The sequence below is a fragment of the Alosa pseudoharengus genome, unplaced genomic scaffold (genome assembly GCF_046254945.1).
Source record: "Alosa pseudoharengus isolate Yale_2024_CS ecotype anadromous, Long Island Sound unplaced genomic scaffold, YU_APseudo_1.1 YU_APseudo_1.1_scf_22, whole genome shotgun sequence".
In the NCBI taxonomy this organism is placed as follows: domain Eukaryota; kingdom Metazoa; phylum Chordata; class Actinopteri; order Clupeiformes; family Clupeidae; genus Alosa; species Alosa pseudoharengus.
Window position 1 is genome coordinate 28,635,186 of NW_027468680.1, and position 18,819 is coordinate 28,654,004.

The following is an 18,819-nucleotide window of genomic DNA, read 5'->3' on the forward strand; positions in this document are numbered from 1 at the left end:
AGAGGGTTGAAGTGGAGCGCTTAGTAGGCCTAGGCCTAGGATCTTTGATTTCATTCTCAGAAGCCACTGCCAGAAGGTGTCTACCCCACTGACCTATGAGGTTTTCCAGTGGTCTAGCCTTTGACTAAACAACTAAAGTTTAACTAAACAACTAAAGTTGGTATAAAAGAACTTTAGTGGTCATCACAAATAAGAACATGTCTATGACAGGACTGTTTCTATAACGCTGAGTTTTTTAGTTGTCTAATGTTACTCCCAGCTGATTTGGCAGACACAATTAGGAAACACAATAATAGGCCTATGGAGGTACATTTTTATTGTCCATCCAGATCTTCACAAATATCCAAAATAAAGCAAAATATATTTTAACTTTACACAGACATTTCAAAGATAACTTCATTCATCTTCATTTTAAACCTTCTTAAGGTTATACATAATATTTAAATCTAAAAAAACAACAACACAATGTATACAAAAATAATGCCGCAATTCAAAATATCCAAATGGGGAAACAAATACTGGCTTTTCCAACATGTTGATCACACAGTGGGCTAATTGCACGTTTTTTACATTTATATCATTTACATCATTACTGACAACCTTGCCCCTGATATTTTACAGAACACATGGTTATACAGACTTGAAATAATGCATGGCATGTAAAACAATTTTATTATTAATCTACTGCTGGTTATATGGAAGATGCTTTGCAGGAAATTATAGTATTTTTCCAGAAAATGATCTCTGGCCAATCTCTGGAATCATCGCAAGCCTTGGAATTCTTCAACTTTCCGGGTGACCTCAGCTAGTAAAACCACATCAGTCAAGGTAAAATATGTTTCAGTGTGATGAATCAGTTATTAAGACCTCATGCTTACAATGTGATGTGCACTGCCTTATACACCATTGAACCTAATGTGCACAAATATGCAAACAAATTAAACTGCTACCTATCATAAATTTGATTGAGCTGCAACTACAATATCAAATTAAAAGGATATGTCTGCTGGTAAGATCTTGAATTGTTGCTTGAACCTTCCTCTGGAAGGCAATCTGAGCCTCACACATACATGGGTCCTCAGTCACCGTACCTTGTACTTCCTCTGTAAAAGGAGATGAACACACTGTTAAAATACACAAACAATTCAACAGTAGGTCCCTAAATGATGTTAGCGCATTGTTTGTTGAGTGTGTCAGAGAAGCTTGCTGTGTTGTCTTTGCATATTTAGCTTAGCAAGCTTAGCAAATGGGAAATACTAATCCCCTTGATATTACATGCACATACTTTTAATGGAAGATTATGATTATTAAGCACTGTCTTTCTGGATTAGCTTTCTGTAAAAGTTATTCATTGTTTGATTTATGAAGATGAGGTAGTCAATGAAATAATTAAGGGTAAGAAGCACTTGTGCACTACTTGTGTCCTGCATGTATAAACAGGCAAACAAACAGAAACATACCTTACACCATTTCAAAATGAAAACACAAACACATATTGTCCATTGTCGTGTAATTATTTTCATAATTTCCATGTTCATGCCTTTGACATTACTACATTAGTTTTGCAGGCAGTGGCCTGGCAACTTTACAAAACATGCAAAGCTTGTTCTTTCATGGGGAGTTGTATCATGTATGATACTGAGAGCTAGTCTGTCTGGTATGGCTGACACTGAAGCCTGATGACTCGATTTGCTTTAGGACCAGAGCAAGGTGACTGTATGATGAGAATACAACACAGACATTTCTGTCACCACCAATGACAAGACCAGAGAGACCAGAGTTACCTCCATACACTCCTAAATCAAGATTCACTCAAGCCCCCCTAACACCAACCATTTAAAGTATTGAACTAAAATATTTCCGAAGCACCTAAATGTCCATTATTCCCTCAAATGATTAATGAGTTATGGGGTACATAGAAAGCCTATAACTGGGATTGAGACATGCTTAAAGATGTTAAAGATGTTTCACAAAGCCAATTCTGTTTTCTGCCAAAGCTGATTGCCAGAAAAACATGCTTTGCTCTTTGTAATATCATTGCATGCAGATACTGTTTTTATTTTCATACATAACATCTGTTTAAGCTTCCTTAACATCTATCTGCATTGTGATGATGGCTTCTCTATCCATGATAGAGGGCTCTTACGTGAGCATGATTTTTGGTCAGCACTCAAGATAAATCCCTCTGGACATGTGCATTGCAGTGAGCCGTTGATCATGACATGTGTGGGTGGGCATTCCTCTCCTGGGTTACATGTTGCTGAAAATGAGTAAGATTTCAACACTAAATATTGCATGCAAAAGCAATCAGTGGGTGATGCTTTTTGAGCCATCAGAGATAAAGAATGTAAGTACACTAAGTAGTGTTGCCATCAACAGATTACAACACCTAGAACATAATCCAGTTACCTCAGCACAAGGATTAATAACAGTAAATTGTATACCACAAAATCATTTCTAATGGCATTCAAATTACCTGAGACCTGTAGAAGGCTCAAAAAGTGACAAATGTGTGTACTAATACATTGTATACATTGTATACATTGTTTTGTAGTGATATTGACTTGCTTGAGAATGAATTAATTAATTAATGAATGAATGGTTACTGAAGCCGTCACATGCAGATGTTTTTCTACATCTATTTGCATTGTGATGCCTTCTCTATCTGTCATGATAGAGGGCTCTTACGTAAGCATGTTTCGTTGTCGCCACTCAAGGCATATCCCTCTGGACATGTGCACTCTAGTGAACCGTCGACTAACACACATGTAGGTGGGCATGGCTGTCCAGGAACACAGTTGTTCTCCATTGCTGTGAATTGTATGACAAATCATTTCACTAGCCGAGTGGATGCTTCTACAGTGCTCTAGCTGGTCTAGAAACTAACCTGAAAAACTGATAGTACTACAGCTGAGTATTATGCTCTGACTGCCATACTATTGAGCTATTAGTCATTAGTGAGGTAGCCAGAGTACTGTTTTCTCCCTTCATTATCTCACAGATGGCAATAACAACCACATAGAAACCACACATAATACAACTGTACTGTACATAAAACAATGACATTGCAAATTATATAGAACTAAATATTTGTCATGACAAATATATTGTTCACATGACACATAGCCTACAATAACTATCACTGCAACTAGGCCCATTTTTGAAACTTTTTTTTATATCACGTACAGGTAGCAAAGATTGGTACTTAGTAGTAGTTGAAGTTTTCAAAAGGTCACAACATGAAAAGCTGACATAGCAAACTACCCCATATCACACTGTTCCCATGAAACGTCTCCCAGAATCAAATCTGACACACAATTACAACCTGGCCTATCATAATTGCAGTGTGCAGAGTGGTTAACTAAATCAATTTAGTGACTAAGTTATCGATTTAGACTGCTTTGTGATGTAGCAGCATATTATGTATAATTCTACACAGACAAATACAGCCATTCCCAAGAAATCCCAGAACCAAAGAATTGCACTTCTGCAGTACATCTTTCCAGACAATTATGCATTTGATTTCATGCAAACTACAGGTAACATATGTGCAGCCCTTAGAATATTAATAGGTCAGTATAGCACTTATATTTCAGAAACAAAACAGCCTTCTTGGTGGATATAACATGTTGCAATCTGATGTTGAGTTTGTATACACTTATAACATCAATTTGAATTGGCATCGCAATGCCATCACTATCTAACTCTGCCATGACAGAGGGCTCTTACGTAAGCATGCTTTGTCATCACTCAAGGTATAGCCATCTGGACATGTGCACTTTAGTGAGCCATTGACGGTCACACATAAAGGCGGACATGGCTGTCCAGGAACACAGCTGTTATCTGCTGCTGCAAACAAGGAGGATGACAAAATAATGACTGCATGGAAAAGCATTTCACCAACCTGGTGAAAACTTTTACAAAATTATATAAAGAAAGGATCCCCACTGATCACTGATCCTCATGCATCTCAATCTGAGAGTAGCTCATATTGTTACATCTCCTCTGGTAGCAGTTTTCTATCAGCTAGTCCTTGAAGAACATGTCTTTTATCTTAACAGCTGTGCTGTTCAGAAATGAGTAATACAACCTGTTAAGACTTTTCTGTTAGTTATTGTAGACTGCGCATGCAGATCTATTAGGATTTTTATGCTTTTTATTCTCTATCTATCAAAATAGAGAAATTTCCCAAGCTTTCACAATGTCTTCAAATAATGTCCCCGTTTAGTGTAAATACAAAGATGCAGCTACTGTTATATATCTGAGATGCCATCAATGAAATATCATTAATAGCATTATACATAATATGGATGTTGATTCATACAACACACACAAATACAAAGTCATGCACTGTCTACTTTCAGGACCAAAGTTTTGAATGCATCCTTTGTATTTTGGTTATTTAAGTTATCAAAGGCAGATGTCAGTGCCTTCTCTATCCGTCATGATAGAGGGCTCTTACGTAAGCATGTTTCGTTGTCGTCACTCAAGGCATATCCCTCTGGACATGTGCACTTCAGTGAACCGTCGACTAACACACATGTAGGTGGGCATGGCTGTCCAGGAACACAGTTTTTGCTCTCCATTGCTACAAAGAAGCAGGATCACACAGCTGGTGTTTTCAAGAAAAAAAATGTCATCTCATCGTAGGCTTCTACTAATAAATCTATAGCAGTGAATGAACCAAAGGTAAGCAGCACACTGATATTTCAGAAATAAATTAGTCTTCTAGATGGATGCAACAGACAGCAATCTGATGTTAAGTCTATAAACACTACATCACATTGCATTGCATTGCAATTCCTTCACTTAACATCATCACACGGCTCTTACGTAAGCATGCGTTGTCATCACTCAAGGTATAGCCATCTGGACATGTGCACTTTAGTGAGCCATTGACGGTCACACATAAAGGCGGACATGGCTGTCCAGGAACACAGCTGTTCTCTGTCACTGCAAACAAGCAGGATGACAAAATAATGACTGCGTGGAAAAGCATTTGGCCAACCTGGTGAAAACTTTTACCAGAATTATACCAAAGAAGGGAAGATGAGCATCAAAGGTCACTGATCCCCACCCCCACGCATCTCAAATGTTCAATTTGAGTGCAGTTCATAATAGTTACGTCTCCTACTGGGATAACAGTTTTCTGTCAGCTAGTCCTTGAAGAACATGTCATATATTAACAGCTGTTGCTTTCAAAGTTCAGTAAATTAGTAATATAAAATGTGTCTGTTAGTTATTGCAGACATCACTTGCAGATGGTGAGTTTCTTAAAACTCAACATCTAATTGCATTGTGATGCTTTCTCTATCCATCATGATAGAGGGCTCTTACGTAAGCATGTTTCGTTGTCGTCACTCAATGCATATCCTTCTGGACATGTGCACTTCAGTGACCCATCGACAGTCACACATGCAGGCAGACATGGCTGTCCAGGCTTGCAGTTGTCATCCATGGCTGGAAACAAGCAAGAGCATACTATGGCATGGAAAAGCATCTATAATATGGATGTTCTGGTAAGATTTGCTGTATAAGGACAATAACCACAGCTATCACCAATTACAACAGAAAATCAGCAAACACCAGAAGCCACCAATCTGTACCACTTGTAATAGCATCAAACAAACAAGATTGCAGGGTTTCAACTCTTTATGTAAAGCCAATAAGGGGGCTTGGCAAAAAGTGTATATCTTGCATAACCATAAATGTATATTTTAGATAGTCTATATGGAATACTTCCCATAGTACCCACTCACAATGATGCCAGTGAAAATCCCATTCACATTGTCCAATAATTGCCCAATTGTCCAACAATGTTCACAGCATAAATACAAAGATGCAGTTACCGCTCCAATACACCAATTAGATTAGCCTATATCAATAATTGTATTGTACTTAGCATTATTCTGGACATAATATGCATGCTGCACCACCACACATACATATTAAAGTTGTGTTCTATCCACTTTTAGAGCTGAAGTCTTAAATGCATCCTTTGTATTTTGGTTATTTAAGTTATCAAAGGCAGATGTCAATGCCTTCTCTATCCGTCATGATAGAGGGCTCTTACGTAAGCATGTTTCGTTGTCGTCACTCAAGGCATATCCCTCTGGACATGTGCACTTCAGTGAACCGTCGACTAACACACATGTAGGTGGGCATGGCTGTCCAGGAACACAGTTGTTGCTCTCCATTGCTACAAAGAAGCAGGATCACACAGCTGGTGTTTTCAAGGAAAATTCACCTCATCAGTTTGAAAGATTATTTTTTTATGGCAAAAATGAGAAGAGGCCTCACAACAGACAAACCTATGTACCCTGTTACATTATTTTCATTTGAATTCAAAAAGGAATTCAAAAGGGAATGTAAAACAGTCTATATTTAGTCATTTTAAATTCCCACTAAGTCTCAAATGAGTAAAACAAGACTGAACTGGTGAGATTTATAATAATGTCTCTACCAAAGCAGACAATTGGTTGCAACCTTTGCAAACATGCTGATGTTAAGTTTTCTAGAACTTAACATCTGGTTGCATTCTGAGGCCTTCTCTATCCGTCATGATAGAGGGCTCTTACGTAAGCATGTTTCGTTGTCGCCACTCAAGGCATATCCCTCTGGACATGTGCACTCTAGTGAACCGTCGACTAACACACATGTAGGTGGGCATGGCTGTCCAGGAACACAGTTGTTGTCCATTTCTGTAACCAAGCAGGATCATACAACCTATGTTTATGATTCACAAAAACTGGTGCTTTTGAGCCCAACAGATCAATACAAGGTCAACAAGCCTGGTGCATCAAACATCTTAATTATCACCTTCCCATACCATTCCACCCAAAAGATTAACATGGATTAAATCAAAGGTAAATCCAGGGAAGAACCAGACAAAATATCATGCTTAATTATACATAATGACAACAAAAGGTCACAAACCGTTTCACACAGACCATACCTCTTTGCCACAGTTAATATTGGTTTGAAATAACAGTGATGTATCTGAACATCATGTAATCAAAACATATCCATTCCAACTGTTCAATCTGTTATCATTTAGTCAAGATTTTTGGAAGAAGTGTCTCCTATCTAATAGATTATCCTTACGTGAACATGTTTTCTTGTCTTCATTCAAGACATATCCCTCCCGACACTTGCAGTTGTATGAAGCATTGCTGCTGATACATATGTGTTGGCAGTCATGTCCAAGGGCACAGCGGTCAAAGCCTGCAAATAATATTTATCCAGCATTGGTGATAGGGTGAGATAATTGTTGGGCTACAGTTTTCAATTATTCTGTTGCATTGGGTTAATAGACATACAACTACTTGTTAATAATACAAATTAGGAAATGGATTCATTTAAGTTTCAATTTTTTGATAGATCAAAATGCAGGAGGAGCCTTGGGCAGGCAGGTCTGACAGAATGGTCTTACCACATAGAGTCTCCCTGAACTTGGAGGTGAGTTTCTCAATGACCCCAAAGGACTCCACATAAAAAACATGCTCATCAAGAGGCTGACTGGCCATGAGACGTAGAGACTGCATGTCCGCTCTGTCCACGCCCACAGCATAGATCTCAATCCCAGAGGCACGGGCTGCCGCAGACACCTCTTCCACCGTGTCCTGGGGCCTCCCATCGGTGAGAATGATGCCCACCTTGGCGATGTTTCTGGAGGTGTGCCGGGCCCCGGACACTTCGGTGAAGGCCTCGTCCATGGCCGTCTTGATGGCCAAGCCAGTCATTGTGCCTGTGGCAAGCGGGTCGATTCGTGCCAGTGCCTGTTTCAGGTCACCCTTGTTGGAATAGGTGTTTAGCAGGAATTCGATTTTTACTGTGCTTGCATAATTGACCACCGCCACCTGTGTGGCGTCAGGGCCTATGTCCAGAGTGTCCACCACGTCTGACAGAAGGACCTTTACCTTCTCAAACTCAGCAGGGCGCACACTGCGTGAGCTGTCTATGATGAAGACCAGGTCGAGTGGGCGACTCTTGCACATCTCTGTCGGTGCTACAGGGCACAAAGTGAAAATAGTATTGTGATGATGACTGAATAATAATTCAAATCTAACTAGAATTCTTAAAACTGTATTATGGTAAAAAATAACTGTCTACTCTTGAAAAAGAGAGAAAAGATTGACGATGATCAGAAGTAACATGGAGGAACTAAAAAAAAATAACTAATGAAAGAATCCTTGGTAATCTGAGGTAGCCTTTGTGTCTGTCAATAAAATTAGAGAGTGAATAAAAAAGAGTAGAGATTAGCAGTATATTTATCACAACCATTGATATCCCATTTAATGAGAAATAACTAAAAATGCTTTCATTAAATTGAGGACCAATCAACATTTTTACCACAACACAGAGTATATCACTCATCCTTGCAGTACAGAGCAAATTGACCACTGCATAACAGATTAGTTGTCCAGATAGGGTTAGTGAACTCATCTACAAAGGAAAAAGTATGGCCAGAAGAAAGGCAGATCATAGCTTGGAAGGGCTCTCATGCAGCAGCCCATACAACTGGGCAGAGGGACAGGAGCCAGGGTTGACTGAGGAATCTTCTACCTGTTGTGGTAGCCCAGTGGATGGGGGAGGTGCTGCTCTGGGTACCGACTGGCTGAGCAGGAGCTGGAGGAGAAGCTGTGGGCTGCTGGTATGCGAATGGGGGCCACATCCGCGCAGGCTTGTGATAATGATGGTAGCCATAAAACCTATAGTTATTGCCATGTGCTATGGACCACCATAGGTAAACATAATTAAAAAAAAGGAGGTAGTAGAGAGATGGATATTTTGTCTGCTGCAGCATATAGATGATGTTACACAAGAAAGAGAAAGAGTAAGCCTATAGCGGTTAGAAAAAGCATGAGGGGCATGATGGTTATCCACAACCTGGCACAACCAGGTCTCTAAATTATTATTCACTGCTGAAATAAGTAGCCTGGCTATTTACTTCAGAAGAAGCAACATTGAGCAGTATGCAAGCTGGATCTGATGTTGAAGGTCTATTTTGCTATTAGCAACAGTTTAAGACTTTCTTTGAAGAGAATTGGATTTTCTGTTAAATAACAATTGTGTGTTTGTTTTCATCATGAGCAACTTGAACTCATTGAACCTCTAATCCTTGAATAAACCCTTTGGCAGAGAGCAATTTTACATAATTCACTTAATTAAACTTACAATGTATTAATTATGCAGAACAAAAGGGTAATATAACTTTTCCCATGCAATGCAAATGCCTATGCCACTTATATATTACATATAGCCTGGCCGATTTGGGCCAGCAGTTTGAATTGAATTTGAATTTGTAGCCTAATTCTGTTACGAATTTGCATTTGCTATTCTGGTGTGTCGATGACAGAACTTGATAGAATCATAAAATAATGATAATTGTGCAATCATACCTCCTGCATTGATGGCACCTTGTTGCGCTTGCACGTTGTGTAAGAAATTCTGTTTAAAGGCTCGTGCAGAAGGTCGGTCCGCGTGCATCTGTTGTGGTTGGTATCCATAACGTCTGTATGTTCCCTCGACCCCAAGTATTAACATTAAGAGGCAAAAAATAAAACAACCGCACGAGCATAACATCATAATGATGTCTAAAGACCCGAGGTTACAACTGGTAGCCTAAGTAAATGAAAAGAAACGGGTTGAGGGTGCAAATATAAAGCTGTTAGTCGCGGGCACGTGCAACGATGAGCCAATCCGGTTTGAGAATAGCGGGCCAGACAGACTTGAACTTTTTTCATTTATTCACAGACAATTTGACAGCTGTATGCAAGCTGTTGAAAATGTCGATATGACATTTAGTGTGTTAAACTGGGTTGGTCCCTCCCATACGCTAGGCCTACTCCCCGTCCGCCCCTACACTGGACTCCCTCTGCCAATTAAGACAATTAAAGGATATTGCAAAATCTAGAGCCGTGAATGTCAAGTCGAATGTTCTGTCAAATTCATTGCAACAGCGCCCCCTGCTACATTTACAAAAGTAGGCTAGGCAGTACATACTGCCAGGCTATAGGGGGCGATATCATTGAAACGATATCCTCCTGGTTAAGGGATGTAGTCTTGCATGTGTTTTTATTGACAAGGTGAAAGGGCCCAGGCGAGACAGACAGACAGTGGTTGTCAGACCAGACTTAGCTAATGTGATGGTTTAAATAAATAGTTAATTGGCCTTAAACGTAGAATCTCGAGCCTTGCGAGGTGCTTGAAGTGTGTTTGCAGCTTCTGATTCTTTCTATTGCTGTCACAAAATAAACAGGGGTGGAGCTGTTCGCTGCAGGTTTGCTAATCTCATACTTCTATGCTGTGCAACAGTTTGGCTAGTTTGTCATCAATGTATCATAATGTTACAAGTGAACGTTATAGAATGGTATCTCGTAGTTTTATTTTATTTTTTACTTTGACAGAACTACCCGGGTAGGTGTCATCTACTGAATCATGTTCACTGCTTCAATTAAGTTCAACGAATGCTAACAGCATGTTTGCTCCTGATAAATGTGTGACGGTGACCAGCTATTTTTTATTTAGCAGTACATTTAGGCTGTAACGTTAACGTAATCACATTATTCTCCCCAAGGAAAGCGTAAAGTATTTTTACGAAGGCTATCTCTAAAGTACTTTTAAATGAATTCAATATTTTAACCAGGTCCGTCGACGGCAGCTTGCGGCGAGAGAATGCAGAGTCTGTTGCCTGCGCTGACTCTCAGACAGCTGGGTCGTCTGAACTCCATTCAGCTCTTCTCCACAGGCCATGGACCAGCGTGGAGCTCATGGTGTCCTCGGACATTGCATGCACGTCAGCTGTGGGGCTCCGTTGGTCCCGTGACACTGAGGACACAAGCTTTGACAACAGTAAGGGATTCTTCCTCCGGTTGGTCCGTACATCAGGCTAGGTACAGATCCACAAAAAAGAAAGGAAGCCAAAGAACAGTGCAAGAAGAGGATGATGAGGATGATAGCGACTCTGAGGATGAACTTCAAGATGATCCAGGGTTGCCAAAAGACTATAAAGACACAGAGAAGTATGTGCAGTCCTTTCGCTATGACCTCATCTTGAAAGCTGGCCTAGACATGGCACGGAAGTAAGTGATTTTGGAAGTGGTCAAGAGTATGTGCTGCCACAACAGTCCTACTCTGTATCATCCCTCCTGACCGTTTTTATGGGGTTTGGTATGGTGAATACAGTCGGCTTGTCAATCCTGTAGTAATGTGTAAAGGTAATTTTGCTCCTTTTCAGCAAAGTGGAGGATGCCTTTTATGGAAGCAGACTGCGATTAAATGGATTGAAACTAATCAAGAAGAGCAAAACTGTAGGTGACCCTCTGGAGATTTATATTATAAAATAATTATGCATGAAACTCTTTTATAATACCTTTCCTGTTCAAACCTGTTTCTTTTGCATAATGACAATACGTTTAAAGCATACTTGATTTGCTTGCCTTTATTTAGACTGAAGAAAGACATGACTTGAATGACATGAGTGTTAAAGAATCAAGCAATAGTTCTCCACAGCAAAAATGACTTATGCAAGATTTCTCCTGCAGGTTAAAGTAGGAGACACTTTGGACTTCATACTGGGTGAGGACAAAGAAATAGACTCTGTCAACCTAAAGAGAGTCATCTTCAAGAAAGTAATAGGAGAGACAAGAGATGCTGACAAGTATAAAGTAATTTTAAGAACCTGGAAAAACTTACAGCTACCTAAGAAAGACGTTTACAAGGATTGACATTTTTGGAGAAAAAAAAATATAACTGGACTAAAGAACTTGTGTTTGATTCTGCAGTGCTGAGGGATTTTTTAACGGGAGCTCGTGGCTCTTTGGTAGTTGTGTCAAACACTCTTGTTAAGTGCTTTTTTGTATCATCATGACTCCATTTTCTATGAAAAGGTTGAGGTGGTTTGGCTATGATTTCATATTGTGGAAACTTCACTTATTGTGTTACAGAGAACTGACAGGTCAAAATGGTACAAGTCTGACCTGTACAATGGTTTTCTTTACTTTTAAATGTTCTTTATGTTGTCAGGAGACAAAAAAAAACTTTTCCTATAATACACAGAAATCGGTTTATGTATTTTGTTTCATCACTATTGGAACACTTAAAATGCACATTGTAGTAGGGAGCTGGGTATTGAGTTTCGATTGGAGTTTTGATTGGAGTCTGATTTTTGGACTAAGACCTAGAGAGCTGGTGCTCTCTAATATTGATCATTCAGTGGAGTTGCTGCTGTCTAATGATCATGATTGTTAAGCACTTAAACAGAATAAAACAAAAAGTAATTGAAGTTATGACTGGGATTGTATGTTTATTACATCCACAGTGACAGATGCTGTAAGCAGTGTAAACTATATCCATTTAATCTGATGGTTAGGCCTGGGATGTCCTAGCCTGGTTAGCACTAGACCTTATCTCAGAGCAAATTCAAATATTGAGGGTTTTTTGAGGGCAAAAGGTTTGTCTGGGTTCTCCCAGGCTAGGGATGTCCTGCTAAAGTATTAACTTATAATATATGAACCACTCCTGGAACTTTTAAGAAAAACTATCATCCCTATCAGCACATTGAAAGGAGAAATTTAACAGAACTTAGTTTTAACTGGTTATGTAGTATATACAGGGTTCCCACGGGTCATGGAATTTCTGGAATATCATGGAATTTTAGAAAGTCTATTCCAGACATGGAAAGTCAGGGAATTTTATATTTTTGGGGCAGGCATGGAATATCAGGGAATTTTGTTGTAGCAGTTTAAATTTTACTTGCCAAAATACATTAATACAAATATATTTCCACACAGAATTGGTTTATATCTGGTTATTAGCTTTACTGCTTGCTTGAGTAGCCCAACTATGTTTATTCAATGCCTATTTATTCATTTTCCGCTCTAAAAAAGTAAAAGATTCTTGAGCGCTACGCAGGTGCTCTGAAATCTTTCGTCGGTATATTGTACTATTCATTATATAGTAAGTCATGGAAATTCAGTTTTTTTGTCAGGGAAAAGTCATGGAACTTTACATTTGACTTAGAGTGGGAACCCTGTATATATGTCATCTTTAAATCTCTGTTAACATTACAGGTGCAGTCAGGGATTTCGCAGGAAGTCACGTTTGTGTTTATGTTTACATTCATTAGCAGACTCTTTTGTGCAAAAAAACTTACATTATATTTTAACCAATGACCACACGAAACACTAGAGAGGTAGCTCACCCCAGCTCACCAGGCTGCTCCCATTTTGTTTCCAGTTTTTGGAGCCTGGGCTGCCTACAGAGACCAGGTACTCATGGAATGGGCAGCTAGCCATTGTGAGGTGATTGCTGAATGTGACAAAAATTGTTATGGGCTAGAAATTGCATAATATTCCTGAAAAATTCCTGCTTAATGGACATGGTATATTCAGTGTATACTTCACTGTTTCATAAATGACTGATACGTGTATGCTCTATATGTAATAGAGGTTACAAAGGACATTGGTCTTACACCTGTGTCCTATATTCCCAGGCCTGTGATGCTGCAAATCGTCAAAACATTGAGAAATTCAAAGAATACTTTCAGAAAAAGATGGAATAAAATAACATCTTTAATTTTACATTGTAATGTTGCTTATTTATTTAAAAATAGAGTGACCACCTGTTGCAATAGTTAAATACAGATTTAAGGGACCATTTACCATTTTATGACATAACATCTTTGTTACAAAAGACGAGTACTGGAACGCTGCTACATCTAAATTAGAAATCAGTTTGTTGCCACCTTTTAAAACCTTGTTTGTGACCTATTTTGTTGCATTAGTGTTAATGTCATGTTTTCTGTTAAGGCTACAATAGCTTAGCAACATGTTAAAAATTATAATTACAACAGTAATATTTTGGCATTTAAATACATACTACCCTCTCACTACCAAAGGATAGTGATTATAAACCAGGGCTAGAAATTAACATCCACTTACCAATACCATGTGGCAATTCCCTACCTGCTGCTAACTAAATTGTTTTGAAGCTGAAACATGATTTGCCACTCTATACCATTTACATGTCAATTGATGTGAGTGGCTGATAAGTAGCTCACTGTGAAAGGCAAATCAGAAAATTAATTTCAAGCCCTGTTAAGAAGCTATACTGTCTGGTGCGGCAGCTACATTTTTACAACACATCCTGTAAGAGGACGGACCATCAGCTTGGCCTCATTCTACATACTTGGTCCTTGCCATGGACATTTTGTAAAAGTTTAACTATAATCTTCAGCGTAGGTACTTGTGCAAATAATACATGTTTGTGAGAAATACAAAAACAAGACATTGTAGTGAGGTGTTAAGAGTATGACACAGTGCTCGATCTCTTGGCCTTCTTTAGAATGTCACACTTTTTCCGATTGGGCCGTCTACAACGCTCATCGATGCTCGGAACACACTCATAGTGCCACACCTCTTCCATCTTGTCCACTGGGTACACAGCTTCTACATAATGGCGAATCAAGCGCAGACGGACAGGGTCCAGCTGCTTTTTGTTGCAGGCGCCAGAGTGATTGTACTGAAGCCGCAGGTTTTCCTGGGTAAAGAGCTCTCCGAAGAGACGCACCAGCAAGCGGGCAGCAAAGTTCCCCACTGAAAGACTCTGCTGAACAATCTCCCTCACCTCAGAATCTGACAGCAGGTACACAGAAGGCACAGGAAAGTCAGGAGGAGGCACGGCAAGCTCTTCCAGAGGGATCTTGCAAAAGTCTTTGCTACTTTTTTCAGGAGGAACAGGTGGCATTTCGTAGTCCTCTTTCAGGCGCTCAGAGGTCAGTTGGCTTATTTGGCTGGCAGTTACAAAGTCTGGCTCCAACTTTGGAACAAAAACTTTACGTTGCTGTTGGTATGAGCGGCGCTGCTCGGTGTCCCTCCGCCTGCACCGCTCATCTAATTTGTCCACAAACTCAAGGGTCCATACTCGGTCATTCTTGGCCCGGGGGTATAACAGCTGAACATAATGACGGATCAATCTGATCCTAATTGGATCAAGCTGCTTCTTGCCTAAGGTACCACTACAGTTGTAATGCTTTCGTGCATTCTCATATGTGAACAACTCTGGAAACATAAGAACAAGCAAGCGGGAAGCAAAATTCCCGATGGACAGGCTACAATCATAGTTATTCTTAAGCTGCTCTTTTGTAAGGAGATATTCCTGGGGTACATCAAAATCAGGAAGAGGAATCTCAAGTGTGTCAAAATTGATGGGTGCCAACCATGATTTTTTAGTCCTGCGGTTTGGACGATCAAAATCACCAAACTCACTGATTTTAACAATAGAAATATCGTCTGGCAGATTTGTGTCAAAGCTCTCATCCTGCATGTTGTCCAGGTCATTTCCATTTCCTGGAATTGCCTCCAGTGCTTCTTCCATTCGCTGAATACAGATCTGTAGCCATGTGTCCTCAGGCATATCAGGAAAATTAGCTTCCATATACTTGCGAATGATCTCTAACCTGTCAGAGTCCAGTAATAACTTCCCGATGCTGTTACAACCACTGTAACCCTCAGGCAATTTGCCCTCCTCAAAGACCTCTGGGAAAAGCCTATTTAACAACAAAATGACGAAGTCATCAGGGGAAGAGAGGTCATCAAGCTCCTCCCCCACCTCCTGGGAATCCAAGATGAGGTCTGAGGAGATGTTTAGGGGACCATTGCTGTTGTCACTGGACACTGAAAGTCTCTCATCCTGTCCATCCTCATTGATGAAATGGCAGGGCTGACTCTGGTCTACCTCAAAGCCAAGGCCAACTGGAGTCTGTTTGCCATGAGGCTGGCCATTTTCCATGTCCTTTTGGGCCCAGAAACGATTAAAAAAGTCATTAATTTGAAGGAGGCACTCCGTCTGCCAAACATTACTGTTCTTTACCAACGGGTAGCAGACTTCCACATAGTTGCGTATGAGCTGAAGGTGAAGGGAGTCGAGAGTCCGTTTGCCCGCTATACCGCAGGCACCGCAGCCATGAATGCAATCCTTGGCTGTAAACAGCTCAGGAAACAGCTGGACCAGCAGCCTGCACCCGAGCTCCCCAGCTGTGGATGTCTGCTCCATCAGCTGAGCAAGCTCCTCACTTGTTAGCTGATATTCTGGCGGGGGCTGGAACTCCATTGCCATTTCAGAGGGTTTGATTTGTTTCTTAATACGCGTAACCTCGAGAGACAGCAAGTCCACTTTACTGTGCAGCTGAGTCATGCTTGTGTTCAGCGTGTTGAGAATGAAGAACATTTTCTCGATCAAAGGGTAGAGGTTTGGGTCGGTTGGGGTAGCAGCAGCTGAACCCCCTTGAGTGAGGCTTGACTCACATCGGTTATTCGGCCCCGAACTGCATAGTTTAGGGAACAGGATACTGTTCAACCGAACCCCTGCTTCATGCTGTCCATGCTGATCCAGACTTGAGGCAGCTTTCTTCTCTGTAATGCGATGGGAGATGCTGTACAGAGGCTTCCTGTAAGAGGCGATGGTCTTCTCCTGGGCAGCGTCCTTCTTGTCAGACGTAAGGCTATGGAGTGGTGACCTTGTGGATTCTTCACACCCCTTCTCTTGCACATGTTCCCCAACCTACAGAGACAAAACATATAAGATATAGTCAAAACAGGAACAATCTTATGAACTACTCAGCTATATGTGTTAAATATGTGCTGTGGGTAGAATGCAAAATTAGAACAAAAAAATTAAAACCAACATATTAATACCTAAGGCAAATCTTACTGCATCACCATCATAAACAATGAAATATCCTTTTGTCGTATGAGCAAGATATTATACGGTTACAGTAAAATATTGATAATCTGGCAATTTACCTCACTGGCAAGTTTGACCCTCTTCCTGCTTATAGGTTGGTCTGTGTTTATACTCATATCCTCTGACTCTTGCTGGGCTTCAGAGCATGTAGTGATGTCGTCTAAGGCGGCACCCAGGGACTTTCCCACAGCAGTTTCTGAAGTCCCATGACAGCCTTGTAACACTTCTGAATCTTCCTCTGTCTTAATTTCTTTTGATGATTCCCCTCCTGCAACAATTAGAAATTGTATTATTTTGAAACATCAAAGTTCTTCTACACTTAAACGAAACAGCTCAATGTCACGCATTCATACAGAAGCATTTCAGTTGACTAGGATTAAAGGAGACAAAACGCAGTCTGGTCTTACCTTTCTCAAGCATCTCTCTCTCTACGTTGTCTTCATGCTTGATGACATTCATATCCTGACAAAACATTTTAGAATACTTTTACAACAATACAGTCAAAGTAGGTTTAGCCTACAAAGTATATGTTTGTAATTGCTAAATGCCTGTGTAAAAGTAGGCCTATGTGCAGCAAAAATGTATGATTGTTCTGATAGTTTTTGACACTGGAGTTCTACATTATGTTTATATGTTAAAATATTACAAAATCGAACCACTTTTGTGTGAAGTCAAAATAACAATTATACTAAGCCATATTTATGCAGTAGGGTCATTAGAGAAGCTGTCAATGCTCTTTTCTCAACACCTCTTGATCTGTTAACTAGCCTACTGAAGAAATACCCACTGATTATGTAAGTTTGACTTATATAACTCAAAGTTCAACCAATCCCCTCTATTTTACTCAAGAAATTGCCACCTGATTATGACTTAATGTACTCAAAAATAACAACAACGTAATAACTATGTCACTAACATTTCCGGATATGCTGTAAGCCACCATCATATGTTTATTCGTAAACAATAACACTTCCCGACCTCGTTGCAAGAAGACTTCCAAAGTTGGTAGTAGACCTGAAAACTAACCTACATGGCACGCCAGTCAAACCTACGTGCATAACGTCATGCATTAACATATATCGTTCGAGCCGAGCTATTTTTTGTCCGTGAGAAGTTGGATTTGTTTATGTTGTTTATCTGTGTATACAGGTCGGGGTGTCGCCGGGTGCACAGGGGCGGCGCTGTAACTCCGTGTCTTGCACACGCGCCTCTCAGACTCCTGTCCACTCCACTTCCTCATTCTTCCACCACAAACCCACGAATCATTACAACCTGAGAGGCAGATGTACCTCTCCAATAGTACTTTATGCACGAACACGTACAAATAAAGCTTTGCTTGCTTCTTGATAGCGCATTCATCCACAAACGACAATTCAGCGTGCAACCCACATTTCTCGTGGCTATTTCTTTAAAGTGAGGAATTCTTATTGCGTGACGCGGCAAGAAAAACATTCACCGACGGATTTGCCCCTTTACGACTGTTCTGCTGTAAACATACCTCTGCACAGTTTTAAAAACTTACCTCTGTGTTTCTCTGCAGCCTTCTGCAATAGTTTAAGGCGTGTTAAACATGTCCGCTGTGATTATCCCTGTGGTTTTGTCCACGGGTAACTGTTGTCCGTGTTTCTCGATCGCCGCCGTGTTTTTTTCCTGCTAGTGCCCTCTCGCGTGACGTGACGGTACTGGCCTGCTGTGTCATTTCCGCACAGCTGTGGGTTGCTGTGGGTGAAGCTGAAGCTTTGCAATGCATTGCTGCACACAGGGGACATTAATCCAGCTTGTGCTGTGCAAAACTTCCTCGGACCTTTTGGAGAATACCCTGCTGTACCAAATAGATGTAAATCAGTAATTTCTTTTGAAACAAGGCCTTGAAATTTTCACAATAAACCATTGTCTCACACCCTGTTCCGAATACACTACACAGAGTACCATTTGACAAACTGTGGATGAAATACACATTTGATGCATGGAATGATCACAGATGACCTTACCGAAAGGTCAATTGGAGGCTAGATTATTTTGTGCCACTAGGTGTAATGCTGGCCTGCTATGACTTGTCAGTTACTTTTGTTT

General features: G+C 40.3%; 3 protein-coding genes across 6 annotated transcripts; 1 reads left to right on the forward strand and 2 right to left on the reverse strand.

Annotated features, from left to right (window-relative positions):
- Window positions 1-778: 778 nt before the first annotated feature.
- Window positions 779-7,997, reverse strand: matn3b (matrilin 3b). Its single transcript, XM_076300021.1, has 3 exons — window positions 7,433-7,997; window positions 7,105-7,224; window positions 779-1,103 (listed from the first exon to the last, which is right to left on the reverse strand). The coding sequence occupies exons 1-3, from the start codon at window positions 7,995-7,997 to the stop codon at window positions 985-987; spliced, it is 804 nt and encodes a 267-aa protein (XP_076156136.1). The 3' UTR covers window positions 779-984.
- A 2,071-nt stretch (window positions 7,998-10,068) lies between these two features.
- Window positions 10,069-12,290, forward strand: mtres1 (mitochondrial transcription rescue factor 1). Its single transcript, XM_076299598.1, has 4 exons — window positions 10,069-10,282; window positions 10,649-11,084; window positions 11,240-11,312; window positions 11,547-12,290. The coding sequence occupies exons 2-4, from the start codon at window positions 10,678-10,680 to the stop codon at window positions 11,727-11,729; spliced, it is 663 nt and encodes a 220-aa protein (XP_076155713.1). The 5' UTR covers window positions 10,069-10,282; window positions 10,649-10,677; the 3' UTR covers window positions 11,730-12,290.
- Window positions 12,291-13,556: 1,266 nt separating this feature from the next.
- On the reverse strand, window positions 13,557-18,408 carry bend3 (BEN domain containing 3). Of its 4 annotated transcripts, none has more exons than XM_076299595.1 (4): window positions 18,269-18,408; window positions 17,154-17,208; window positions 16,806-17,014; window positions 13,557-16,563 (listed from the first exon to the last, which is right to left on the reverse strand). In XM_076299595.1, exons 2-4 carry the CDS (start codon window positions 17,203-17,205, stop codon window positions 14,305-14,307), a joined length of 2,520 nt encoding a protein of 839 aa, XP_076155710.1. In that variant the 5' UTR covers window positions 17,206-17,208; window positions 18,269-18,408; the 3' UTR covers window positions 13,557-14,304. The 4 variants fall into 4 exon arrangements, with proteins under 4 accessions (XP_076155710.1, XP_076155712.1, XP_076155711.1 ...); XM_076299597.1 differs by lacking the exon at window positions 18,269-18,408 and adding an exon at window positions 17,773-18,093; XM_076299596.1 differs by lacking the exon at window positions 18,269-18,408 and adding an exon at window positions 17,725-18,093.
- Between the last annotated feature and the right edge of the window lie 411 nt (window positions 18,409-18,819).